The sequence below is a fragment of the Diceros bicornis genome, chromosome 8 (assembly GCF_020826845.1).
Source record: "Diceros bicornis minor isolate mBicDic1 chromosome 8, mDicBic1.mat.cur, whole genome shotgun sequence".
Taxonomy (NCBI): domain Eukaryota; kingdom Metazoa; phylum Chordata; class Mammalia; order Perissodactyla; family Rhinocerotidae; genus Diceros; species Diceros bicornis.
Window position 1 is genome coordinate 41,467,904 of NC_080747.1, and position 27,179 is coordinate 41,495,082.

The following is a 27,179-nucleotide window of genomic DNA, read 5'->3' on the forward strand; positions in this document are numbered from 1 at the left end:
GCTATTATTATTAAGGGGCAGCTACTGTTTTTGCCTGTGCAGCACCCCTTCCCTCTTCTTTTGGTAAATGTTTCAGTTTTCCTTTGAAGAACTACCCCTCCGCCATGCCACACGATCTTGGCAAAATTCTCAGTCAGTGTGAACTGCTCCCAACCCACAATGGGCAAAAGGTGAGCACAAGGCCCAAGTTAGGCAAATCTTACATTTTCCCCTGGAATCTGAATCTTAACCTGAATGACTCAAGACAGAAAACAGTTAAAATTCAGTCTCTCTAATGTCAAGGCTTTGAAGAGGCTTTTCCCGAGTTCTTGCCCCCTAGAGCCCTGAAACTGTGTTGTCCTTTCCAAAATCTAATTAACAGTTCTTCCTTGATTCTGTTAGCTATCCAATCCCCTTTAATAAATTCCTTTTTTGCTGAAATTAGCCAAAATTGATTTCTGTTGTTTGTGTAATCACTATGTTGAACAAATAGGACTCCCCAAATCACGAAGTAACTTTATTTTTGTCTCTCATTGTCTCTTTAAACCTATGCATGAGCCTAGCTCTTCTCTGGCCCCTGCCTAGATGGCATAGAAGTTAAGACAGAGGCTCTGAAATTAAACATTCTGGGCTCAAATTCTAGTTCCACCTCCTGCTAACTATGTTATTTAACATCTCTTTGCCTCAGTTTCCTTAACTGTAAAATGGGGGAATAACAACACCTCCTTCATTAGGTTATTGTAAAACTTAAATGACTTCCCAAAGGTAAAATGCCTGGAAGTGTGCACATAGAAAGTCCTGGAAAATGTTAATAGAGCTGATGGCAGTGGTGGTCCAGAGAGGTTATCTTTCTTCCTCACAGTCCATCATATCAGGCTCTAACTGTTCTTGTTTCCATACCTATGCTCATGCTAGCCCTTTCTCCTTTTCTAAATCCTTCAAGACATAATTAATTCAAGCACCAGGAGTCCCATAAGGCCCACATTGATCTACAAAGACCACATTAACCTGATACTTTACTTCTAAAATTTATAATCTGTAGCAGACACATGAGTCCTGATTTTTTTAATGGTACTTATGTGTAAACCATGACTACTCCAACAAGAAAAGTGTTCCTTGAAGGCAAGAATGATATTTTATATTCTTTGATGTCCCTCATATTACTCAGTCCAGAATAAGACTCACAGCAAATCCTTTATAATTAACTTTTGAATAGATTTTGAACAGCTAAAAGTATTTCGAATCAGAATTAGTTCTGGGTTTGTATAGCTGCAAACCCTCAGGCCTTTGTTTTAGTATAGATGCTGCCCAAGTGAGCACACGGCCTATGTTTTTGTTGTGTATATAAGCATACAAAAAAGACAGGGTACAGAACTTTCCGTTTCCTTCCCACACTGGCCCATACATAATGGCATTCAATTAATGTTTTAACTATCTATAAAAAAGCTGAAAACTTCAGGAGCTGAAAATTAATTCCAAATATGATAAGAAAATTCCAAATATATCTGTTACTGTTAAGATTTGAAACCATAATGCCAAAAGGTACTGTTTTGTTTAAAAGTAAAACACAAGCAGATAAGGGAAACAGATACTCTCAGACAGTTTTTTCCCCTTCTAACACATTTTTTCCCCCATAAGAATTATTGATGAAGGAGAAAGTAGAGAAGATAACTCTTGTATCTTTTTATTGTCATGTTTCTGGAGAAATGTTCTTTTACTTTTGAAATAACTTAAAGTACACCATCTTCTTTCTCTGACTTCTCTAAGCATGTGAAAAAATATACATAGTAATAAGAACTTCTCCCACTGATGCGCAAGAGCATATCGTTCACATATAAAAAGATGTGCTGTTTCATAGCTATGTAGGCTGTTATTTAATCATGGGAAAAGTCCACTGGGCAAAAGAAATTGAGTAAGCCTGGACTCAATTCCACGTGAAACTGTCTGTGAAATGGAGATGCATAAATTGACTCATTTAACTGATCCTGGAAACAGGCTTAGATTACATCTAAATGACACCTCTATAAAATTCCATACTTTTTGACTTGTTGTTTAATGGATATGGTTATTTCAAGATTAAGAAAAAAACGCTTTTTTCTAAATGCTATCCACTATGAGTTTTTCAACCAGACCAACTCTTTATTGTCTCCTTTCTACAGAAACACTCAGTCTAGGAGAGAAAGAAAAGGGAAGAGGAAGAAGGATGACAGGAAAAAAACACTGCATATCTTACCTGGATTGTGCAAGACAGCCTGGTGCTACCACGTTCTGACCCGCCTCCTCAGTGTGGAGTGCAGTGAGCTCTACCACATTAACCATCACATCACTGGTGTGGCCTGGAAGCTGGGGAAGCGCTGAAATGATCTTCTCTACCAAGTTGTCTCCATGATGTCCAACCGCCCCTGTTTAAGCAGACAAGAACATATAAACTCACAAAACACGAGGAAAAAGAAGCTGGACTAATGCTTTATAATGGTCCTTCTATCAAGAGTAACATACATTTTTAGTTGCTGTTACACAAATCAATAACATAAGCCTAGCGTCTTGCCCTCTGTAACACTAATCAAGGTCACAATTACCTAGTCAACATGTGCCTTGTGTGTTGGACTTAAGGCTCCATGACGGCAGACACTGTGTCTGCTCTGGTTACTACTAATTCCTAGCACCTCGCACAGTGCCCATATATGGTAGGATCAATAAATATTTAATGAATGAATAAATAATCAGCAAATAGTCAGCCAGGTAAATAGTGTCATAGGATGATACTATCCTGAAATTTTAGAGCCAAACTTTATTTTACTGATGAAGACATTAAAACGCAGAAGGGCTTAGAAACCTGACCAAAAATAGCAGATCTCCCCTCTCCTAGAACCTTATCTTCATAATGGCAACTGCTTATCTAGATCTCCCTTTATCCACCATGTCTAGCAGGTAAACTTGGCAGCTAGTGAGCTCTCACTAAATATTTGTTAGATGAAGGAAAGAATAAACAAATGAATGGTAACAGGTTGCAATGATAGAAGCATTGATAGAATGCTTTCTGTGTACCAAGCACTGTTCTAGGTGCTTTACAGGTATTAACTCTTTTAACAAAAAATGAATTAATGAACTCAAATTGAAATTCAAGACCAAGAACACAGTTAAATACTTTTTCCATGAAGTCAAGTTATCTTTCCAAATGCCTTCATTGCTTGGAAGACCTCATCCCAACAATGGGTGGGGACTTGGCACATCTACTTGTTTTGATCCCACTCACTTCAAATCAACCAACATTTTGCTTCCTAATGTCTCTCTATCTCTATCTCTCTTTGTTTTTTGCCATGTCAAATTAGTAGGCCAGAAGAACTAGGTAGAAAAGACTAAACCAGGAATCCAAGCAATCATCATCATCACTATCATCATCACAATAGCTAATATTTATTGAGAGCTTATGATATCCCAGGTATTAAGTTCCATACTGTACATTTACTATACACGTAATTCTTACAACAACTCTAATAGGTAGGTATTATTATGGTCATTTACAGAGTAGAAGATTCAGTTTAAGTAAGTTGCTCAAAATTACATAAGTTATAGAGCAAGAATTCAAACTCGCAGCAGATAACTCCAAAAACCACACTCTTTATTAAAAAAAAAAAAAATCAAGCTCATAAAAGTGACTTAAGACAGAGCCAGCATGAGTGCTTCTAAGGTGACAGAGTTAAAGAAAAGAGTTCTTGTTCTACCAGTAAAATATTCATTTATTAGGCCTGGAAAGAACCATATCTTATTTATGTAGTCTGTGGTTTATGGTTATCTCTCCAGTACTCAGATTACAAGCTACTCATTAAATACTTGCTGAATGAATGCCTAGTGACTATAAGTGGCCCTGAGATCCAGAGGGGGCTCAGAAGTCTCTAAGTGAATTATATCTTTAAATTAAGCCTGGAATGGAAATACTAGGATTACCTCATAGCATTCTCTCTCTCCACTAGTTCCCTCCTCACTTACTAAAAACTTTTATAAATCTCCAGTTATCACTAAAACAACTTTCTTTGAACTTGGTGCCCAAATTCTGAACCCTGTCCCAAGTTATTCTTGTTTTTCGACTGCCAGTCACAGACACGTGGCACAAACAAGTGGTCTATTATGTGCTGCCTTTCCTTCCTAACTTCTCTAGCCCCTACAATCTGGCTGCTGTTCATTCCTCCTCCCTATGCCACACTCAGTGGTCTTTGGCAAGTGTGAGTTCATTAAACTCTCCACAAATTGAAACTGTTGACTAATCTAGTCCTCTTGAAACTCTCTGAATATGAGAAGTCAAGATATAACATACTTATTTTTTCTTAAGGTTTAATAGCTAATAGTTATTTTTACAGAACCAAAGTATCATTTATATGCCTAAAATATTATATACTAACATCCTAAATGTTTAAAAGTAGAGGAATAATTTTTTAAAAATTATGGTATACTTATTGAAGCAATTCTCAAACTGTGATTTTTATTTTCTTCTATTTATGTATAGGTTCTAAACTTCCTATGGTGAACATATATTCCTGTTGTAATAAGAATAAAAAATATATTATACACGTACACACAAAAATATTCAAAAATTTTAACAAGGGTTATCTTTGGATGGTAGGCTTTTGGTTGATATAAACTCTACCTAAACTTCATTTTTTCCCATTGTTTTCTACATGGAGCACATGGAACTTACTTAATTAGAAAAATAATTTACATTCCATCAGAAACTGTTTAAAATATTACATCAGAGAATTAACAAAAGGCCAACTTTACATGACCATGATTACTCAGCTTTTTAGATTTAATCAAAAGGATATATATGTCTAACATGTTTGATAATGAAGGATAAAGCAGGTATGGGCTTTCAACCAACTGTCTTGCTCTTCTGTGAATACAGTTTCTCACATGTCTGGCATTAGAGGGTTCGATATTCATTTTTAAAATTTAATTAGAGCCATTTACATGACTCAAACATAGACTAAGAATTTGGGGCCTCTCAATGTCACAATAACTTCAGATTCTTCTTTTATAAAATGAATAAAATGCCAAGATTTGTATCATACTTAAATTTTCAGAGAGCTTAATTTTTCCTTTACTACAGAAATTTAAAAATATTATTTAGATGCTCAAAAGTGGAAGTCAACCAGAACCCAGTTATTTCTTCCCTGTCCAACTGTTAATCTGGCCAACAGCAATGTGGTCCAGTCTGTCCAGAGAATGGTTTATTTCCCAATGCCATTTTTTCCAAGTAGGGTGGAGGCAAAAGAAATTGGAGACAGAGCTCTAGTGGTCCCATCCTCCACTAGTTCCTTGTGTAATCTGAGGCAACTTCCATAAATGTGGTGCTGTTTTACCAAGCTAAAAACTCAGAGTTAGTCCAACTGACACCTAAATATCTTTGAACCTCAGGATTTGAGGTCCTAAGTTAAGCCAACAGCTTCAAGGGCTTAACTTTTTTAGTTCACAGCACCAGAAAAATACCATTCCTGTGTGACCCTGTGGATTACATGTGAATGTATATGCTAGTATCATTACCATAAGGCAAGTAACATCTTCACTTACCTCTACTTACATAGGATAAAGTGAGAAACAAGAATTGAGGAACCTTCACAAGAGCTCAGTCACACTGTAGCAGGGCTCAAAAGATAAAAATGCAGCAACAGCCTTCTCTACATTTCACAAACAGGATATTTTTGGGTTGTGCATATTGTCCCTTTGCGTTGAGATAGGGCTTTTGGACTCAGAATTTGCATATGCAAAAACTCACCTCCTTTCCGATTCCCCATCATTCCTTCCCAAGAATCTGTGACTGTCTTTCATTATTTTGAAATGTTTCAGTATTTGATTATATTTCTGTCTTACAAGAACGGACTATTTCTGTATTACTCCTGATGTTTCCTTCCATGTAGAGGGATAACAATTAGCATAACACTCCTGAACTTGCTTTACTTCCTTCCATCAATCACTTTTCCCCTAGGCCATCAGGCTCTACTCTACTCATTCTTCCTAGGATAGGTTCTGCCCTGGGGAAGAGGGAAAAAGACTTGCTCTGGTCCAAGCCTGCTGCTGAGTGGGTAAACTTTCTAACTCTGGATTGGGTATTAGGAAGCTCACTTGTCCATAGATATAAGCCACATTCTTTAACGCTCATAATGTTTATTATGTATGCATAATAACACTGGTATTTTGGCCTCTGCCTGCCATCTCTTTATCTCATATTCAATTAATTCATATTCTGGATGGGGAAAGGAGTGTTAGTTATTAGATCCCCTCTAATACTACCATTTCTAACAGTGCCTATGGTTGTCTCACATCAGTCAAATCTAGTACAAAGGGGATGTATTACAGTAGATACTGCATACCAGTCAAAACCCTGCTTAAGTTTGCCATATACTAGGTAGTATTTCGGGGTATGGCAGTGGGAGAATTATAAGGCAGTATGTATACAAGTTTATTCAATAAGTAGATTTCCCCACACAGTAATTTTAGATAAGAGAATCACATAGCATTTATTATATTACCCCTCATTTGCATCTTCTCCTACATTCCATATTTCAGGGAATCGACTCTGAAATTGCCCAAGCTAGAAAACTTGGCATGTCTTTGAAGGGCAGGAAGAGTATCCTCTACTCACTCTGGGTCCTTTCTGGCTGGGCTACAAATTAAATTGACATGAGACCAAACAGCAGGAGAAAATCAAACAAAGCTTTATAACATGTATGCATGGGAGAGACCCAGGGAAACTGAGTATCTAGACAAAATGGCAGAAGTTCTCCTCTTAAATAGAAAGACAAAGGAAGATGTTGGGGGTGAGGGGAGTCAGCTATGGGAGATTACCAGAAAAGCACAGTAAACAAGAGTAAGGTTAATATGCAGATTTAAGTCCTTGCCTTCTGCACTGATAAGAGTTTCTAGAGATAAAGTCATACCCCCTTCTTCCTGGTACAGAGAGGGGGATACTTTTACAAATGGAGATTTCTCTTATAAATGTAAATGTCTCCTACGAGGGATAACTTCTTCTTTTACTTGGAATGGGCTTAGCAAGGACCCTCTGAGTCTATCCATACCCAGAGTTAAATTCATTTAGGCAGTTATTTGGGGGGAGTGGTCAAAGTTTCTTTCAGAGAAAATAATCAAGGTAAAGAGACATATTTTGAGGTGGCCAATTCTGATCCCCCACATCTTCAAATCTTTCCCTTAATTCTCTATCATTATATCAGTCACCACTCTATTAATTCTTTCACTTAAATACTCAACTACTCTTCTCTTCATCCTTCATATTATTGACTCAATATAAACTCACACAATTTCTCACCTAGATATTATAATAGCCCCCTCATCAATCTCCTAGCCTTCAGTATTTCTTGCCTTTATCTCATGGAGCCCATAGCCCCTAGGCTGGGCTCCTCCATGGATGGATGGGAGGGTTGAATTTTATGAGAAATATTGTAAGCTTATGCTTTTTTCTAGATAATCCATAACTTTGATCAGCTCCTCAAAAAATTTCCTTAATTTCAAAACAGTTAAGAATCACTGCATACCACACAGTACGAATTAGAGTTGAGCCAACAGATCTCAATGTTATTTCTTTCTACACACTTTAAGGATACAGTCCAACCGGTGAGCAAATTAACAAACTCTGCTACATCTATATACCCGAATATTACTCATAAATAAAAAGGAATGAACTACTGATACAAGCAACACCATGGATAAATCTCAACTATATTATGCTAAGTGAAAGAGGCCACTCAAAAGACTATATGTACACATAATTACATTTATGTCACATTCTTGAAAAGGCAAAACTCTAGGGACAGGAAATGGATCTATGATTGCCAGGAACTGAGGGTGAGATTACAAGGGGCACAAGGAAATTTTCTGGAGTGATGGAACTGTTCCTATAGCTTGATTGTGGTGGTGGTTACATGACTATATGTTGTTTAACAAAACTACAAACTATAAAGAATGAATATTACTATATGTAAATTATACTTTAATAAACTTGACTAGAAAAAAAAGCAAGCAAAACAACAACAAAAAATCCACCCCATCAGAGTCTGACTCACTCCTTTGTTTCCACTTTGGAACCAATAGAGCCAACCATCACATTGTCCACCAGAGAACTTTTCAACAGGAAACCCGTATATGCATTTTGTCTGCCTAAAAACTTGTTATGGCTCCTCACTGAGCATGAAACTTAAGGCCTTTGGCCCCAACCTCCTTCCTCATCATCTTCATCATACTTCCTTTCTATCTCTTACCACTGGCTCAGTCATTCATCCCAACCCTCATGTACCTTAAGCTCTAATAAAAAATTACCTAAAAAGAACCCCGAGAACAACCTATGTTCCTACTTACATCTTTGCACACATGGGGAGCTTTTAAAAGAATACCAGTTCTAGCCTCTGCCCAGCCTCCTTTTTAAAAATCAGACTTTCTGGGGTGGCTTGAATGTGAAACCAGGTTGAGAACCACTGGCCTAGGAATGGCTACCCCTTAAAAGAGTATTTTGTATCTAAACCCTATGAAAGCACATATCATTCATACTCTAATTTGCTGAGCTTTGTGTTTCTTCATTAGATTTCCTCACGGACAGGAGCTTTGACTGTTTGAGCTTTATATCAGCACTTCTCAAACTTTACTGCATATTCAAGTCACCGAGAATCTCGTTAAAACACATTCATAAGTCTGGGGCGAGGTCTGAGATTCTGCATTTTTAATTAGCTTCCAGTTGAGCCTGAGGCTGCCACTCCCCAGGACACACTCAGTAGTGAGGCTTTATGCCACTATCACCTAGCATGGAGCCTGCACACAAAAGTTGCTCAATAAACATTTATGAAATGAATAGAGATCATCCATACCATTCTTTATACTCTCCTAAGTAACCAAAATTGTAGTCATCTTGCAGGATCATACAGGAAGAATCTTTCACTTCATTTTTTTTCTCTAGGTATGACAAAATACAGTTCCTGACAAATAATTAATTCTAACCAACTCTCATTTCCTTTAGCGGCAAGTAAGAAGTCAAGTAATAGAATTCTTCTGGGTTATATGTATGGCAAATTATTCTTGTATTTATGTCCTTAGTCTTATACTTAGGGGGAAAACATACACTTGAAAGAATAAAACATCAAATAATTTTAAATGCATATCATTAATTAATAAAAATAATAATAAACATTTTTCCAGTGCCCAGTATGTACAAGGCACTGTTCTAGGAGCTAGATGTGTTAACTTATTCTACCTTCTCAACGACTCCTTGTTGTTGAGTAGGTACTATTATTATCCACATTTTATAGATCAGGAAACTGAGACCCAGAGGTTAGGCAACTTGCCCAAAGACTTATGACTAGGGAGGGGCAGAGCTAAGACTACTGTAACTAACCACTCATGCCTACGACAGAAGCCAGGTAGTAGCAGCAGCTACCATATATTGAGGCTCTACCTCAATCCCTTCACTCCTTACATACATGATTCTGTGTAACATAAATCTGATCATGTCACATCACAGCTCACAACCCTCTAAGTTTCCCAATAGACCTTCACTTTTACTTTAAATCCTTACTTTGCCTTACAATCCATTCCCTCTGCTTATCTCTTCAACTTCGTCTCCTATCACTGGCCCTCCTTGCTTGCAAGGCAAGTTAAAGGGAGCCACAGTGGCCTCCTACGTTCCTCAAACATGTCAAACATATTCCCACCTCAGATCCTTTGCACTTGCCATTCCCTGGGTCTTATATGTTCTGCTTCCTCTCTTCTTTCAGTCTCTGCTCAAATGTCACATCCTCAGAGAGGCCCTCCCTAGCTAGGCTATCTAAAATGGAAACCTTATTAAAGTGGGATTAAAAAATGCCACTTTTTAATCTCTTACCCACTATATTAGTTATATATTGAATGAATGAATGGATGGATGATTTTATATCCTTCCAATAGCACTTTAAGGTTGCTATATTCCCCTGCTTGCAAATAAGAAAACCCTCAAAAGGCTCAATGAAGATCAAACAGCAAGCAAGTCACTAAACTAGGACTTGAAGTTGTTATACTGGTCTGGATCTAACACCAGTAATCAAGTCAGAGCCTTATATGGCCTTTCAATTGTGTCTCATACCTATGTTTTTTTTTTTTAGGGAGTTTTTTTTATTTTGTGTGTGTGTGAGGAAGACCAGCCCTGAGCTAACATCCGATGCCAATCCTCCTCTTTTTTGCTGAGGAAGACTGGCCCTGGGCTAACATCCGTGCCCATCTTCCTCCACTTTATATGGGACGCTGCCACAGCACGGCTTGACAAGCAGTGCGTTGGTGCGCGCCCGGGATCCGAACTGGCAAACCCCGGGCCACTGCAGCAGAGCGCGTGCACTTAACCGCCTGCACCACCGGGCTGGCCCCCTATGTTTATTTTAAACAGTATCCTCTGAACTCTAAAATGAAGATATTAGTTGCTTATTTTGCATTTTTTGGAAAATCAGATGGGGGCAGGAAAGAATAAGTCACTTTTCTAAACACTGAGGCAGCTCCAGAGTCCAACAACTATGCTTAGTCTCTGAAGCTGCTAGCTTCTGGACACAACATCAGCACCATCTCTACTATCCAGGACAAGGGTTGTCAAACTTTTTTCCATAGCCACACATATGAGAGAGGTTATGAGCATAGGCTCTGGAGCAAACTGCCAAGATTCAAACCCTGACTATGCCACTTATTAGCTGTGTGATCTTGGATGAGTTACTTAACTCCCCTATGTCTCAGTTTCCTCATCTGTAAAATAGGGATAATTATAATCCTTACCTCAAAGAAGTATTGTGAAAATTAAAGGAGTTTATATCTATGTAGAGGGCTGAGAAAAGTAGTATGCTCTCAAATTTTAGCCATTATTAATAGTACAAAATTTCAATACTTTAACAAATAATATGCAACCATACTTTAAAGCAAATATAAATGTATCAGTGTATCATAATCCCAGGATTAAGAACCACCCATTGGATTGGAAGTTAATCTTTAATTGAATGGATTTAATTTAAAAGTTTACGTGAAACTAAAATTCAGAAAAATTGAATTAAGAGAGGAAATTTAATTCCCAGAGTTAGTGCCACCTCCTATCTTTTGATTTTCATCTTGAAGACTACTAGCAAAGCACTCTGGTTGACCTTAAGAGACAGAAAAGAATGGAAAGGAAAGCAGATTCAAACCTTTTAGAGAATCATAAATCACATCTACCTTTTTAATTGTCCTTCAAAACAAATCAGAAGGCAGAACAGTCCATAGAATGTTGTACTTAAATCCCCTATGCAAACATGCCTGAAGCACTCTGCAGGGACCCAAGCTTCTGGGTGGTCTAGACATGGTAAAAGTCAGTCAGAATCATAGCAATCGACATCAGTGGCCATTTACTTCTCAAACAACTACAACAAACTTTCTATATTTTTAAGCCCTAACAGCTTATCAACTGCTTCAGGAAAGGAAGGAACTTGTCTATCTTGTTCACCACTGTTTCCCTAGACCTGGAACAATGCTTGGCACACAGTAGGCACTCAATAAATGTTTACTGAAAAAAATAAACCAACTCTTAGGCAAAGTGATAGTACTTGCAGCAAAGATGATGACAAAAAGATGAGAAAGAAATTTGTCTATATAGCAAGCATGATGTTACTGTCCAAAATTTATTAATTATTGGAGGTTATTTTGGGTAGTGTCAATTTTACATCTAAGAAGAGATATAAGTATATAAATCTTCTAATGGTAAATTATCAAGGATGGTATCAAAAATATTTAACTAATAATATAAATAAATGTTTATATATATAAAGTAACACCTAAATCAAAAACTGGAAAATGTATTTCCTTTTGGTTTCTGTATTAAAACTGCTGTCAAGTAATTTAAATTGAAATTCAAACCATTCAAGTCATTCCAATAATTTCCAAATAACCTTTCAATTTTTAGAAATTGTTGGTGTACTCCTTTGTCTGCAGCCATCACTGGCTAAACAATGCCTCAATCTAAGCCACAATTTGATGTAAGAAACCACACCAAACTCTTATTATAACAACTACTCCGTTAAATTTATAGTCATGAGCTCCCCAGCTCCTTATGCGTGTTGCATCCAGGGCAGATCAGTAAAACATTTGAGCACGGTGATCAGGTATGTTCCTGGATGCCAGAGCCTGGAGCAAGGACAGAGAGCATCCGTGACAACAACAACGCCACCAACACCACCTATCCTACCACCCCATTCCATTTTGTTTGGGCCACCCTGAAGCAGAGGACAAGTGCTGCATCCCCAGACCCACCACTACCACCACGAACTCCCTCTGCTGCCTCAGTACCCTCAGTGCCTCCTAGACCCTATCACTGGCCTCCACTGCGCAACAGTATTAGGTAACTTGTGGTTTCAGTAAGTAGAGGATTTCTCTTTACTCACTAGAACAAAAGTTTTTTAATGTGTAAAAAACAGGTTTGACAATACAGCTATGTACCAACTGTAAATCAGCCCTGAATATTACCAATATGGAATCATAATACCATGTTGAAACATCTTTGACACAAATGAACCAGTAAGCTGCTTATATGGAAGACCGTTTGGATGATTACCCAAAAGATATCCATTAAAAAGACTTAAATTTATAAGTTATTAAGCCCACAGTAAGAAACTAGTCCCAATTAGAATCTATCCTCCAAAATCTACCCTCTATCAGCCAGCAATAATTTTGATCCCTTCTGAAGGAGACTATGTCATAATTTTAAAATGGGAAGTAGGTAATGGACCATTTCTTGGGTACACTATGCCAAAGGTGATTGGTTTCAGAGGGGACCACAAATTAAACTTGGCTCCATGCACCAGCAGATAGGTAAATATGTTGGGCCCCGAGGATTCTCCCTTATCCCAGCCACTCTGGCTTCCCTTTATCCCCTATCCCAACAGGCCACTGCTGCTGCCATCTACCACCCCACGCAGGTGATCTCTCCCCACTCAGGACATCTCACCCCACTCAAGCTCCAACACCCTGGGCCCCCCGTCAGTGCCTTCCTCCCTGTGTGGACACCTACCTTGCTTAGCCCCATCTAAATGCTTTTGAACTGAATTATTCAGCAAGGAAGCAGAGCTCTTACAATTTTAAATGTACTTGGGCAATACCTCAAATAACTTTTGGGGAAGTTCGCTCTTATCGCTTTATCATCACCTTGTATAATTCTCTCAGCATTCTTTTGAAAATAATATTTTCATGGTTTCTCATAAGCCCTTGACAAACTGACTGAATTTTTATTTCTCTTTTTATCTGTTGCCCTTGAACCTACCCAGAGAAACTTCCTATTTGCTCCCTTTGAACAATGCCCCTTTCAACACTAAATACTCTTTCACGTGATCTCATGTACCTAAAATGTCTCTTCCCGTACCAACCTGCCTACTGCGTGTCTTCACTAATTTAAAGAACACTTTCGAATCCCACCTACTGGCAGAGGGATCCTAAACAAATACAAAGAAAGTGAGGACTTTACACTAACAACACAACAGCTTACTTTGACAATTCAGAAAACAAAAGATGCTGAACTTTTATATTTCTATAAAAGTCCAATATTTTATAGAAATATTGGAGCAATCCTGTCAAGTCTGGCCTACTATCTAATGTTCATGCTTTTTTTTTTTCAGTAAAGAACAACTTCTGAGCCTCAATTTCTTTATTCTTGAAATGATAACACTAACTCACCTAATTTGTTGAGAAGATCAAATAAGGCAATATGGAAGTGATTTTTATCCATAAAATAGTCATATAAATATGATTTGTTAATATCATTATTTCCTTTCTCAAATTTTACTGTGGGCCCAAAGTGTCAAATTTTAGAATATTGAGAAAATGTGTGTCTTAGTGCATACCCACTGCATTTATGAATGACTAATGATGCAATTTAAGAATCTCAGAAGCATTTTCAATCAGGAAAAAATAAGAATATTAACCTCAATGAATGTCTAGTTGGCAGCAACCTTTAATTCTCTCATTCATTCATCCATTCATTCAATAAATATTTATTTACAATATTTATTAATACTAAAGTAGTAGGTATTTTTTAGTATTTTTCTATTTTCAAGGCACTCTTCTGAGTGCTAGTTAATAAACAGTAAACAAAACAGAGTCTCTCCTCTCAGGAGCTTCCATTCAAATGCGAGGATACAGGCAATAGAAAATTAGTAGTGTTAAGTAGTGCTCAAGACTATGACAAATAAAGCACGCTCAGTGGTTAGAGAGTATCTAAAGAAGGTGGTCAGGGAAGCCTTATCTGAGAAGCAGACATGTGAGCGGAGATTCAAAGGAAGTGAGAGAGAAAGCCATGTAGATACCTGAAGGAAGAACATTCCAAGCTGAGCTGCAGAACTTCAAAGGCCCTGAGGCCGGGTCACACCCCCATGTTGGGAATGGCAAGGTGGCCAGTGTGCCGGAGCGTTGGAGCGTTGTGTGTGAGGGGAGATCAGCGGGAGATGAGGCGGGAGAGGTACACACAGGCAGGTCATGTATAGCCTTGAAAACAATGGTTAAGGAACTTGGATTTGATAGTGGGTCAAATCCTGGGGGGTCAGGAGGCCTCGGGAGGATTGTGAGCAAGCAAATGACATGCCAGATTTATGTTTTGATGGGATCACACAATAAACTACATTATCTGTATATCTTTTGTACTTCTTCAATATTTTTTATTATTATTTTTAACCATTTGCATCCTCTACTCTGCTGTGTCCAATGCTGCTTTGAGACTGAGTAAAATGAATCCTGATAACTGAACACTGGTTTTGACAATATGGAGGTCATTGGCGGTCTTGACAGAGGAAGTTTCTGGGGACTATCAGAGGAAAAGAAGACTGAAGTGGAGTCTGGGGCAAATTGGAGCAGATGATTGTAGAGACAGCAGGTATAGACAACTCTTTCAAGTTTGCTGTGAAATGGAGCAAAAAATGAAACTGAAGTCAGAGAAGCATGAAGGGTCAGGAAAACAGATGTTCCATTCCGTTTGTATGTTGATGGGGAAAATTCAGTAGACAAGATTTTTTTTTAATGATGATCTAGGAAAGGGGGAGAGTATTTGAAAGAAGTAAATCTATGAAAGAAGTGAAAAGGGAGAGGATTTGCAAAGGTGAAAATGTTGGCATTCAAGCAGCAGGGACAGGACATCTCCTTTCAACACGAAGGAAGAAAAGAAAAATATGTGGGTACAGATGTAGAAAGACTGGTAGATTTGGTGATGGGAAGATATGGAAGTTTTCTGATGGCTTATATTTCCTCAGTTATATAAAAGCAAGAAAGCCGAAGGGTGAGTATGGGGAGGGAGATCTGGAGGCTTGAGGAAAGAGAAAGTACAGAATAATCATGCTGAATGGCAACTTTGTCTTTCTATGTGCCCTTGTTTTCTCAATCATTCTTGACTGCTTCATATTATAAGCTTTTAGAGGGAAGAAGTTCCGTTACCTTGTTTGTTCTGTATATAGAAAAGAGTCATATACTAAAATACGACGGAATTGTTGCCATGATGTTGGATGGCCAGAACATTCAAGTTTGCCTAAGTGAAGTCTTGGGGGGGATGCAAAAATAGGTGACCTTGATTAATTACAAAACATTATGCCACATTTTGAGCATAAAGAAATAGAAGTATAAACAGATATACCATGCACTCAAAAACTCAACAAGCATATATTCATCAGGTGCTTTTTAATTTTCTAAGAGTTCTGGGATGTTACAATTATTACTTATATTTAAATCACACTGACAGACTGGACACCTGGTTTCTCTAGTCACATAATTAAGTTTACATCTCAGTATTACCATTTAGCTTACTTTCTATTTTATGAACTCAAAATTAATCTTATAAGGTCAAAAACTCAAATACACCTTATTGTGGTTTTTATAACTTCAAACCACAAATGAATTCAACTTTTTTTCTGACCTAGCAAAGGGAACTCTTACCAATGTCAGTTTCCTAATTATTCTCCCTGAACTTGGGTGTGGCCAGCCTATACTGCTAGAAGCATTATATCTACCTAATTAGAGAACAACAAATTTGACTTTTGAAAACAAATGCACATGTCAAGTATCAGAGAGTGTTTTTCCCTCGCCTATTTTAAGGGTTGCATTTGCTCCTTATGTGTATAAATAATATATTATTACAATTTGATATTATCTACGCAGTCTTCAATAGAATGAGAGCTAAGAATAAATCAATAAACATTCGCAATTATTTTCTACAACTCTATTTAATCTCATTTTCTGGTGATATTTAAGTTCAGCCTCATTTATTAACACTCATTTAAAGAAATCTAAAACTCAACTAACTGTCTATGATAATTTCATGTTTTGTTGTACCGTTTCCTTCCACTAGGTCATCTGTTAATACCTCTAACATATGAGAGCCCTCTTAGGAAGGATTGCTGTGAATACTGGCATTTGCACATTTCTAAGATGTTCCCAGGTGGACAGTTCTCCTCGATATCAGCATCATTCCATTTTTCCAATCTCTTGGGCTAGATGCAGTCGTTGTTTAACAAGACAGTGCACACTGAAGATGTATTTACCCATTACAGCATTTAACAAATTGATCGTAATTGCCAATTTGCTTGTCTGTATTCCCCTCTAGACTATAAACTCTGCGAAATCAGGGACTGTGTCCATCTAGTACATCTTTGTGTCCTCAACCTGACACATAGCAAGAGGTCAATAAAATATATGCTGAATCAGTGAAAGTCCTAGCACCTTGGAGAATGATTTTGAAGACCTCCACGGCAATCGCACTTACCTGTGAGATCCAGAGTTCTGTCCACAAAGACCACGGATGCCCTGCCCGCAGCAGTCTTCCTCCTGTTCTTGGCAGGGGCATAATTGGCCAGATCTGCAGCGATGATCCGACTGAAAGAACCTACAGCAAAACACTCCTCCCGTACCCCTAAATGCTCACACAGAGAACTGAGGCCTGACACCAGGCACCTGATCTGCAGCAGCAGCTCAGGGGTCAGGGCAGTGGCATCCACCTCACCCAGGCTTCCCAGCCTCCTCTTGTCCGGCCGGGCACTGTTAAGGAGATGCACATCCCAGGGTAGCAGTGGAAAAAGGCAAGCAAAGGCTGGAGTCAAGGCAAGGTGGGGAGCAGCAGGGGCGAGCAACAACGGGACGTGCAGCACCTCGGCGGTGTAGTTCATGTTGCCCATCCACTCACACAGCTTCTCCTCCAGTTGCTCGAACACCGGCTGCTGCCCCTCTAGCTCGGCCGCTGCCGCCGCCGGCACGTGATTAGCCGTCAGGTGGACAGCATGGTTCACGGCCGTGACCACCACACAATACTGGAAGTGACTGCGGCAGATGATGTCCCGTAGAGTCTCCACGGTCCGGCCTTTCAGCAGGCAGCTCAACACAAACACCGCCTTGGGCTGGTCGGCTCCGCCACCAACTGCGGTGGGCTCGAACTCCCGCAGGTAACACGCAGGACCCCCCACTGCTTCCAGGAGCCGCGTGGATCCGCAACCCCAGTGCAGGCTCTCGGCGCAGGTGGCGTCCAGATAAACCAGAGCCCGTTTCACTTTGGCCAGCACCTGCTCCCAGCCTTGCTGGGTAAACGACAGCACGCCGGGGGCGCTCATAATTGAGGATCCACAGACCCGGGCACTCAAGTGCAGGAACTTCTTCCACAACTCACGGCTTCCGGAAATTCGGCTCCCTGAGACTTTGACAATCAACACAGTACACGTGGGGCCGCCTCTGACTTGTCCAGTGACTGCGCATGGTGATGACGTCAATGGAGCGTGATTGGCTAGCGAGGAGATCCCGCTCTCGGAGGGACGCTGAGGACTGAAACCGAGAAGTGGGCAGGGCTCAGCGGCTCTGGGGTTCCTGGAAAGTTCGGGGAGACGAGAAGGAGCTGCCTAGGAAATAGCTGGACGGCGTTCTTTTCCTCTCCCCCTCTGCTCAGATTATCTTTCCCTGCCCCAGAGAATCCGAAGTTTGATATTTTACGTGGATATGAATACATCTCTTTAAAAGTACAGCCACTTAACCGCATCTAAACCCAGAGCAGCCAGAGAAGATGAAACAACCAGCTGTAATGTTTTGTAGTTTAGAGACTGCTGTCACATACGTTATTGCACACAGGCCTCATAACAAACCTACTGGCCTCATTTCCTTTTCTCCATCTTCCTACCCTCATCTCATTGTCACTAAATCTTCATCTGGTTCAAAAATCCTAGAAGCCAGCCCCTTCTCCCCATCCTTGCTGTCACTGCCTTAATCCACCATCATCACTCACCTAGCCAATTGCAATTATGCCCCATCATTTCCCGCTTTCCATCTCTTCCCCATCCAATTCAGTTTTCTTCCTAATATACTAAGCTGGTCCTACCACTTTCCTGCTTAAAAGCCTCTCCTGGCCCAATCGCCTACAGGATACAGCTAGACTCCTTAAAAATGGCACCAAAATCCTTCATGATTTCTCAATTTCTTTCCAGCTACTTCTAGCCAGGAACATTATATATCTGCTCAGTGAAGTCAACAGATGAAGCCCAGAATGTTTCATAGGTTCAATTCATTCAACTACTATTTATTAAGCACTTACTAAGTATAATCACTGTGCTAGGCTCCAAAGATATAATGATTAATAAAATACATTCCCTGATCCACAAAGAATTTACACCTGGTAAACTCCTACCAAAAATAATCAATCTAAAGATATCTTCCACGTGAGAGTTTTCCTAACTCACCATCACCACTACAATCACTCTATCCTCCTCCTCATCCACCTAGCACACAACACTCAGTTGATACCTTTGCTAAGGACTTGCCATATCATGAGGTAAGTTTTAAGGTACCTGTTTTCCTTAACAAATCTGTTCTGCTAGATTGTGCACTAGAGGCCTGGTATCCCCAACACAAGAACATAACAGATGTTCAATAAATGTTTGTTGAATAAATGTTCGATTCATGTCCATAAAATAAATAATATAGTCAACCAACTTTTAACAGACATGTACAATATTCAAGACACTTTGAGCACTGAGCATACGAAGAGAAATAAGCTATGGCCTTCCCTTCAAAAGAATCTGAGATAAAGGACCCCCACATGTAAAGCAAGCAAGTGCAACAAAATGTAACAGAAGCAATGACTTTTTTTAATGTGCAAGAATTACAAAGGAGGAAAAATAAATTCTGACTGGGTGAAGGAAAAAGGGAAGTGGTCAAAAGTAGTTTCAAATAGGACATGAGTTTTGAGTTGCGTTCAAAGAAAACCAGGTGTTCACCAGGTGGACAGGATGGGGAGGAGCATTCCTGGCAGCCCGTGCAGACAACGCAGCATGAGCAAAGCCATAGAGGCATGAAACCATACATGTTCTCTGGAACTACAGGTTAGTATAGCTGGAATGTATTGTATGAAGAAAGCCCCAAGAAGAAATAGGAGCTAAGAACTAGAAAAAAAACGGAGTAGATCAGGATGAATCTTATTTTCGATTTTAAACAGTAGCAGCCAATGGGGAACTATTAAAGTATTTTTAGAAGTGGAAAAGATTTGTTCACATCTAGAATTTAGGAGAAAAAACGATTCTAGTCAAGTCATGGACAATAATTTGAGCAGACTAAGATTTAGGGCAGGGAGAGCAGTTAAGAAACAGTAACAGCAACCACTTGGGCCAGAGTAGATAAGGATACCAGTAAAGGGGATCTACAGTGAAGGGTGTCTAAGGAAATGTTAAGGAGATAGAGCCAAAAAGCCTGGTTACTGGATTGACAAAGAGTGAGGCAGAGGAAGAATTTCAGGGTAACATCCAGTTTTCTGCCTGGGTGACTGGTAAATGGCAATCACTGAGATTTAGAAAACCAGATGAGAAGCCGATTGGGGGAAAAATATACTGAGTTCAGTTGGAACATGTTTTTGTTTGTTTTCTGTTTTTCTAATCGTGGCAAAATACACATAACATAAATTTACCATCTTAACCACTTTTAAGTGTACAGTTCAGTAGCATTATTTTCACAATGTTGTGCAACCAATCTCCAGAACTTTTTCATCTTGCAAAACTGAAACTCTATGTCCATTAAACAACAACTCCCCATTTCCCCCTCCCACCTGCCCCTGGCAACCGTCATTCTACTTTCTGTTGCTATGAGATGACTACTCTCGATATCTCATATAAATGGAATCATAAAATATTTGTCTTTTATGACTGACTTATTTCACTTAGCATAATATCCTCAAGGTTCATCCACGTTATGTGTCAGAATTTTCTTCCTTCCATTTCTTGCTCTCAGATATTATGGCAGTCAAATGAATTCCTGCTAAAATTACATGCTTAAGATCATTAGATTTACCTTATTTAAATGTGATTTGTATTTCTCTGCTCAAAACAGCCAGCAGTTATTTCCCATTCTTCATAAAATCAAGCATATCTCCCTTCACTTCATTTCAAACTCCTCCATATGCACGATCAACACGTAAGGATTCACTATGCACTTTCCACGTGCTTGACATTGTAAAAGAGGATCTGGTGAATACAGATATAAATAAATTTTGTTCTCATCCTTAAAGAGTGTGCAGTCTACATAACAGTGTAGATGCAAATAGGAGATGATATAATTTTCCAGAAATAACTAGTAATATAAAATTTAGTGTTAAAATACGTCAGAATACAGAGGAAGATGGATAATTGGGGCTTAATTCCTCATGGAAGTATCTAGAGAGGAAGAAAAGCTCTATACATGTGCCATTATTCAGGTTGTTCAAAGGACGAAAAGTCTAACCATAACACACCACATGCTTGCCTCTAACTTGTCAAATGATTTGACATTTGAAACTTCATTTTAGCTCTGTTATCCTCCCAAGAAGTGGGTGTAAAGGTGTTATTTTAATATATCAATTCACTGGTGAGGAAACTGAGGAACATTGAGATTTAAGTGACATATTTAAAATTGGCAGCAAATAGCACAGTTAAGCCTAAATGTCCTATCCATTCAAAACACATTTATGAGTACTTGCTAACTACTAGATACCTAGCAAGGCATTTTTATTTGATCTTTACCTCTTGCTATCATTTTAATCATCATCTACTAAGCATTCTCTTTCAGTACTTCTCAGAGATAGATATATTAAAACTGATGCTTTGTTGTTGTTTTTTTTTTTTGCCAAGAACCAACAGATCACACACACCAAAAAAACATTCTTTAAAGTATTTGAACATAACACAAATATAACCAGAATATAAGAAGTATTGTAGTTTGATAAGGTCATAATTTTACACAATATCTTCAAACCACCTGTCTTTGAAGTCTCCCCTGGTGAGGAGGGAGATAAAGACACCTTTAACTAAGGAAGTTTATCCAGGCAAGGAACTCAGATTGGAAGCAAGGAAGGAAGAGGCCTTTTAAAAGTGATTATTAGTGATTTATAGGCTTCTCTGCTTGTGGAAATCTTCATTTTCAAAGCTTAGCTCAAATGCTACCTCCATCATGAAGGCGATTCTGATGCACCAATTATTATTCATCAGTTCTTCAGTTCAGTTTAAGTAACGCCTTGAAAGACGAGCTCATTTCAGGCATCTGAAAGGAGAAAGAGGCTGCTCAGCAAAAGACAATTGGTTCTCCCATGAAACCACCAAAGTTCATTATAGACTCATGGAATGATAAATAGAAAGATGAATAGGACTATAAGTGATTGCCTTATGATACTCCAAGCAGAATATAAAAACTTTCATTCCATTACTGTCAGTAAAGGCCAAGAAGATCTACTAAGTGTTAGGCACCATGCCAGGAATGAGAGTGACATATAAAAAAATGCCCTGCTCGGGCCGGCCCCATGGCATATCGCTTAAGTGCGCGTGCTCCACTGCTATTGGCCCAGGCTCGGATCCTAGGCATGCACCAACGCAACGCTTCTTAGGCCGTGCTGTGGCGGTGTCCCACATAAAGTGGAGGAAGATTGACGCGGATGTTAGCTCAGGGCCAGTCTTCCTCAGCAAAAAGAGGAGGATTGGCATGGATATTAGCTCAGGGCTGATCTTCCTCACAAAAAAAACAAAAAAAGCCCTGCTTGAGGGAGGACTTGGTCTAATGAAGAATCTTAAGAAAACACATATGTAGTCAAATAATTACTACATGATGTGATAGATACATGCCATAGAAGCAGCAAAAGGTCTAGAAGAGAGTAATTAGCTCTTCCCTACTCACTCCCTAATAACTCTGACATCATCTATATCCTCTTCCTCCCTAATTCTACTCTGGCTACATTTTGGGTTCCTTGAATGCCTTAAGTGTGCCTCTGCCTCAGGACCTTTGCACTTCCTATTCCCTCTGTCTGATAGGCTTCACCCAGAAATCCACAGGGCTTATTTTCTCTCTCCATTCACGTCTCTACTCTTATATCACCTCATCAGAGTGGCTTTCCCTGACCACTTGATATAACATAGCATCCTATCCCTCTTCATCATTCTGCTCTGAGTCCTCCTATCCTGCTTACTCTTCTGTATAATCCTTATCATCACTTGACGTATTGTACATTTATGGTTATTGGCTCTCTCCCTCATTAGAATGAAAGCTTCATGAGACGAGCACTTTGCCCTACTCATTACCAAATCTACACAGCCTGGAAGAGTTTCTGACACTTGGTAGACCATTCATAAATATTTATTGAATAAATAAAGAAATGGGAGGAGATGAAGTGGAATTCAGGAAAGATTTCACATACAAAGTTGATTATAACTCAACAGAGTTCAGAAGGAGGTAAGGGATTATCCTAAACAGATAAGGGGGACTGAGAATAGCAGGTAGAGGAGTGTTCAAAGGTAAGAGGGATTAAAACCACATGACTTGTTTAAATGCCATAAGATGCTGTGGTATTGGTGGGATGTAAACACATTTGTGCTTCTATTGTAGCATAGCCACCTTTTCCCTTGTAGAAGAATTAATTGTTTACCACCCCTCTGTCTTTCTCAATAAATTGAGAGCTCTTTAAGGGCAGGGACTCTTTTACTCATATCTTTATTTTCCAAGTTCTTAAACAGCAGATATTCAGTAATTGTTAAATAAATAAATGAAAGAACAATATTTCCACCACCCCCACCAAAGCCCCAGTAGATAGTTGTATGTCATAGCTGCACATCCTTCTAGTTGCTGTATGTGGGACGCGGCCTCAGCATCGCCGGAGAAGCAGTGCGACGGTGCGCGCCCAAATCGGAACCGGGCCGCCAGCAGCGGACCATGCGCACTTAACTGCTAAGCCATGGGCCGGCCCTGAAAGAACAATATTTATTAATTAGAGAGCAAAGTAAACCCACTGATTGATTTTTAAAACTAAAACAGATCACTTTGTTGAAAAGTGAGCATCCTGTTTGAAAACTTTAGAACAGAAAGGGACTTGAGAGATCATCTAATCCAGCTTTCCCATTTTATAGATGAGAAAACTGAAGCATAGAGAGGTTGATTACCTGAGGTCATGCAACTAGGTAGTTATAGTTAACAACTAGAACACCAGTTTTGACCCATCATGTGTCATCTTGAAAGATGTGTTCTCAAAAGTGGCTTGAAAATTTGACATTACCTAGTAAAATAAAAACTGCTCATACTTTATGATCTATCTTGGAGAAAAACTTGTATAAATCCCCAAGAAGTCATTTACAAGGATCTTCATTGCAGTTTTTGTGTGCATCTTAAAGCAAAAAGTTGAAAGCAATCTAAATGTACATCAATAGGGAAATAGCCACATTCACTTTATGAGAACCATGGTATGGCATATTATGAAGCACTTGAAAATGGACATAGTTTGATATACACTAACATGGAAAGGATCTCCAAAACACTGTTGAATTAAAAAAAATAAAAAGCAATCCACAGAATGATACATACAGTACTGTACCTTTTAAGAATCGTTAACCTCAGGTTCTCCTACCAAAACAATACAATGCACCTGAAGTATATGTATAGAAAATTTCAGGATGATGCCCACCAAATACAATGGCTACCTCTGGAAAGGAGAGTAATGGATGAGGTGGTCTTTGACCCGTAATGCTGTATTTTAACAAGCAGAATGCATTATTCACGTATTAGTTTTGCTTTTGTTTGCGGTTTAAAACTAATTTTTGAAGAAAGTGGCCATGAACTATGTTTTCTTCTCTATTTAATGAGAAACAGGGAACTGATAGATAACGATTCTGTATCAAGTCTGATACACATGTAAAGAATGAAATATGGCCTTTCGGAAGATTAAAAAGCAGAAAGAAAGGTTGAGAAGACAAAGCACCAAGGGCAGAAGCAAACAACGCAGCGCTCCTCGGCAAAGGCAATAGAGTTATTAGAAGGAACGTTGGGGGCGGGGAACCGTAGCCGACGCAGGACGCCAGGAAAGAAAGCGACGCTAAAAAGCCAGAGCGGGATTCCACAGGGGCGGGGCCAACTACGGTGCGCACGCGCAACCAGGCCCAGGTGGCCGCCGCCGCGGAAGCGAAACCACCTAGAGACGCCGCGCCGCTTGGATGCTGGTGCGCGTGCGCAGGCGGATGGGGGCTGGCGTCCTCTCCCTTGCAGCCTTCGCCGCCGCGGCCGTCCCCCGTGGATTTGAGTCTCGCGCTTCCTTCGTTCGCTCGCCGGCGGGTTCGCGCCCCCTCGCGCCCCCGGGCAGCGAGGCCGGGGAAGGGGTTGCAAGGGGCTGTTGATCGCCGCCTTTAAGTTGTGCTCGGGGCGGCCATGTCGGCCGGCGAGGTCGAGCGCCTAGTGTCGGAGCTGAGCGGCGGGACCGGAGGGGATGAGGAGGAAGAGTGGCTCTATGGCGGTACGGAACTTCCTGTCCCTTCTCTCTCTCCCGGGTTCTCTCAGGCTTCTCTCCCGGCCTGCAAGCGGCGGGCGTCCGGGGTCCCTCACGCCGCCGCCTGAGGCCTCCAGTGCGGAGCCTTATCCGGCCTGACTTAGGCCGAGCGCGGGGTGCGCGTCCCCCCGCCCCCCCTCGGCCTCCTCGCCCAGCCGACACCCCCAAGGCGCACCCACCCCGCGGCGGCCCGGGCCGGGCTGGGGTCGCGGGACAGGGCCCGAGCCCTCTCGCACACACACCCCTCCCCCCCACCCCGCGAGGGCGTCTCGGCCTCGCCTCCGCTCCTTACTCTGTTTGTTGATATCTATTCTGAGTTGTGTTGGTGTGTCTCTTACCCCTTGGCTCTAGGATGCCTCTCCTGTCCCTTTCTTTCAGCAACAATCATTCTGTAATAATAGCTAAATAAAGTTGATGCTGTAAAACTAACGTCTTGTTTCTTGATGGTCAGTGTGTGTGGAATGCACCTGCAAGGGTACCTCCTTGTCTGAAAGTCGTTCTTTAAAAATAACTAATTAAAAAAGAGAAAGAGAGAGAGAAAGAAAGAGATGGAATACATTATGGCCCATAAAGAAAACCCCGAATGTCTCCTGTATTAAGGTGAAGTTTTTCTTTTTTAAGAGACTGGTCTTTAACCCACATGATAGAAGTACCTCATGTCCCTTAGGCTAATGGTTTTCAGTATCGTCTTGTGCATTTTTTCCCCCTCAAATGTAGAGCATTTTGTACTTCCCTTTTGAAAGGGACTTGTTTGACATCTGGTTTTAACTTTCATTAAGTCACAGTCCTTTCTTTTCTGTTACTGATACTAGATTTAAAAGTTAATACTGGTTCCTTACCTAAAATGTATATTTTTGATGTCTTTAAAATAGTAAAGTAAAAGTGCGCGTTTGGGCACCATGCAGCTCTTTCATGATGTGGCTTGGACAAACTTCTATTTTGATAAACTTGTAAAATAAGTTCATTATCTTTGACGGCAAGGTTTAGCATTAGTAATACTCTCTGAAATGTAAATGTGTAGGGTATCTTTTACAAAGATCTAGAAATCTTTAATACCTCTTAAATTAAGCTTATTTTTGTAGAAGTAAAGTCTGATTTTTTTTTTTCATAAAAGACATATCTTGTTACATCATTATAAGGTGATCTAACTTTGGATGTGCTTATAGGCCCATGGGACGTGCATGTGCACAGTGATTTGGCAAAGGACCTAGGTTAGTGCTTGTGATGATCACTTCAGATTTTCATAATACTGGTTTCTTTGAGAGTGGTTTGTTTGTTAATTTTATTTATTTATTTATGTATTCTTTTTGGTAGATGAAAATGAAGTTGAAAGGCCAGAAGAAGAAAATGCCAGGTTAGTGAAATTTCTTGGTGTGATACAGTGGTTCAATTAACAAATTGTCAGAATTATCTCCTTATAATCATTGACTTGATTACAACATTTTGACTGAAGGTTGAAAGACATTGAATCATTCAGAGTTTATTTTTGTTTCAGGACCTAATCTTATATTAATTCTGTTTATTTGCTAGTAGCTTAGGGGACAAAAGTTTTTGAAGTAAGGATTTGGATAATTTTCACTGTTAAGTAACTTTTTATACTTAAGTGAGCTCAATAGTGGAGTATACAGTAACCATTAGACTACTAAGAAAAAAATTTTAGCTTAAAAAATTTTTTTAGATAATAAAGAATCCTTTAAATTACTGCTTTTACAATTAATATTTTTGAGGGTGTAAGGCACTTTGGTTATAATTTCAGTGTTTTGTATTTATTTAAATTCAAAGTGGAATTAATGAATTTGTTATGAGATTGATTCTCCTTGTTAGATTACTGGAAAGGTATGAGTATTGTTTACAGAACATATACAGGGAGCCAGAAACTTATTCTAAATTTCAAAACAGCTCACGCATACAAGTACATGGATATGCTGACTTTACTCTCACCAGATGCCTTGGTGTCCTATAAGGGGGGAGGAGTGGTTAAAAAAAGCTTTTAAAGAATATTTGCATTTAAAAAGTGGAGGAAATACCACTTCACACCCTCTAGGATGGCCATAATCAAAAAAACTGATAGTATCGGATGTTGGTAAGGATATGGAGAGATTAGAACCCTCATACACTGATGGTGGGATTGTAAAATGGTGCAGCTACTTTGAAAAACAGTCTGGCAGTTCCTCAAAATGTTAAACATAGAGTTAGCATATGACCCAGGAATTCTGCTCCTAGATGTCTACCTTAGAGAAATGAAAACATATGTCCACACAATAACTTGTACATGAATGTTCTTAGCAGCATTATTCATAATAGCCAGAAAATGGAAATAGCCCAAGTGTCCATCAAATAATGAATGGAGAGATAAAATGTGGTATATCCATACTGGAGTACTATTTGGTAGTAAAAA

The 27,179-nt window shown here is 39.6% G+C and overlaps 2 protein-coding genes across 33 annotated transcripts in view; one reads left to right on the plus strand and one right to left on the minus strand.

Moving 5' to 3' along the window:
* SCFD2 (sec1 family domain containing 2) overlaps positions 1–17,700 on the minus strand; it is a 378,548-nt gene extending 360,848 nt beyond the window's left edge. Inside the window, exons 1-2 of the mRNA XM_058547056.1 lie at positions 16,751–17,700; positions 2,213–2,381 (exon numbers count right to left, since the gene is read on the minus strand). Coding sequence (XP_058403039.1) covers positions 2,213–2,381; positions 16,751–17,588 — 1,007 coding nt within the window. The 5' untranslated portion in view covers positions 17,589–17,700. The remainder of the gene's footprint in view (positions 1–2,212; positions 2,382–16,750) is intronic.
* A 6,750-nt stretch (positions 17,701–24,450) lies between these two features.
* The window catches only part of FIP1L1 (factor interacting with PAPOLA and CPSF1), a 71,516-nt gene continuing 68,787 nt past the window's right edge, over positions 24,451–27,179 (plus strand). For 5 of the 32 annotated variants that reach the window (XM_058547059.1, XM_058547068.1, XM_058547061.1 and 2 more), the window contains exons 1-3: positions 24,453–24,748; positions 25,948–25,992; positions 26,096–26,135. In XM_058547059.1, the coding sequence (XP_058403042.1) occupies positions 24,664–24,748; positions 25,948–25,992; positions 26,096–26,135 (170 nt within the window). In that variant the 5' untranslated portion in view covers positions 24,453–24,663. Of the gene's footprint in view, positions 24,749–25,947; positions 25,993–26,095; positions 26,136–27,179 lie in introns of all 32 variants that reach the window. The other 27 variants (XM_058547062.1, XM_058547073.1, XM_058547071.1 and 24 more) reach the window with 10 other exon arrangements.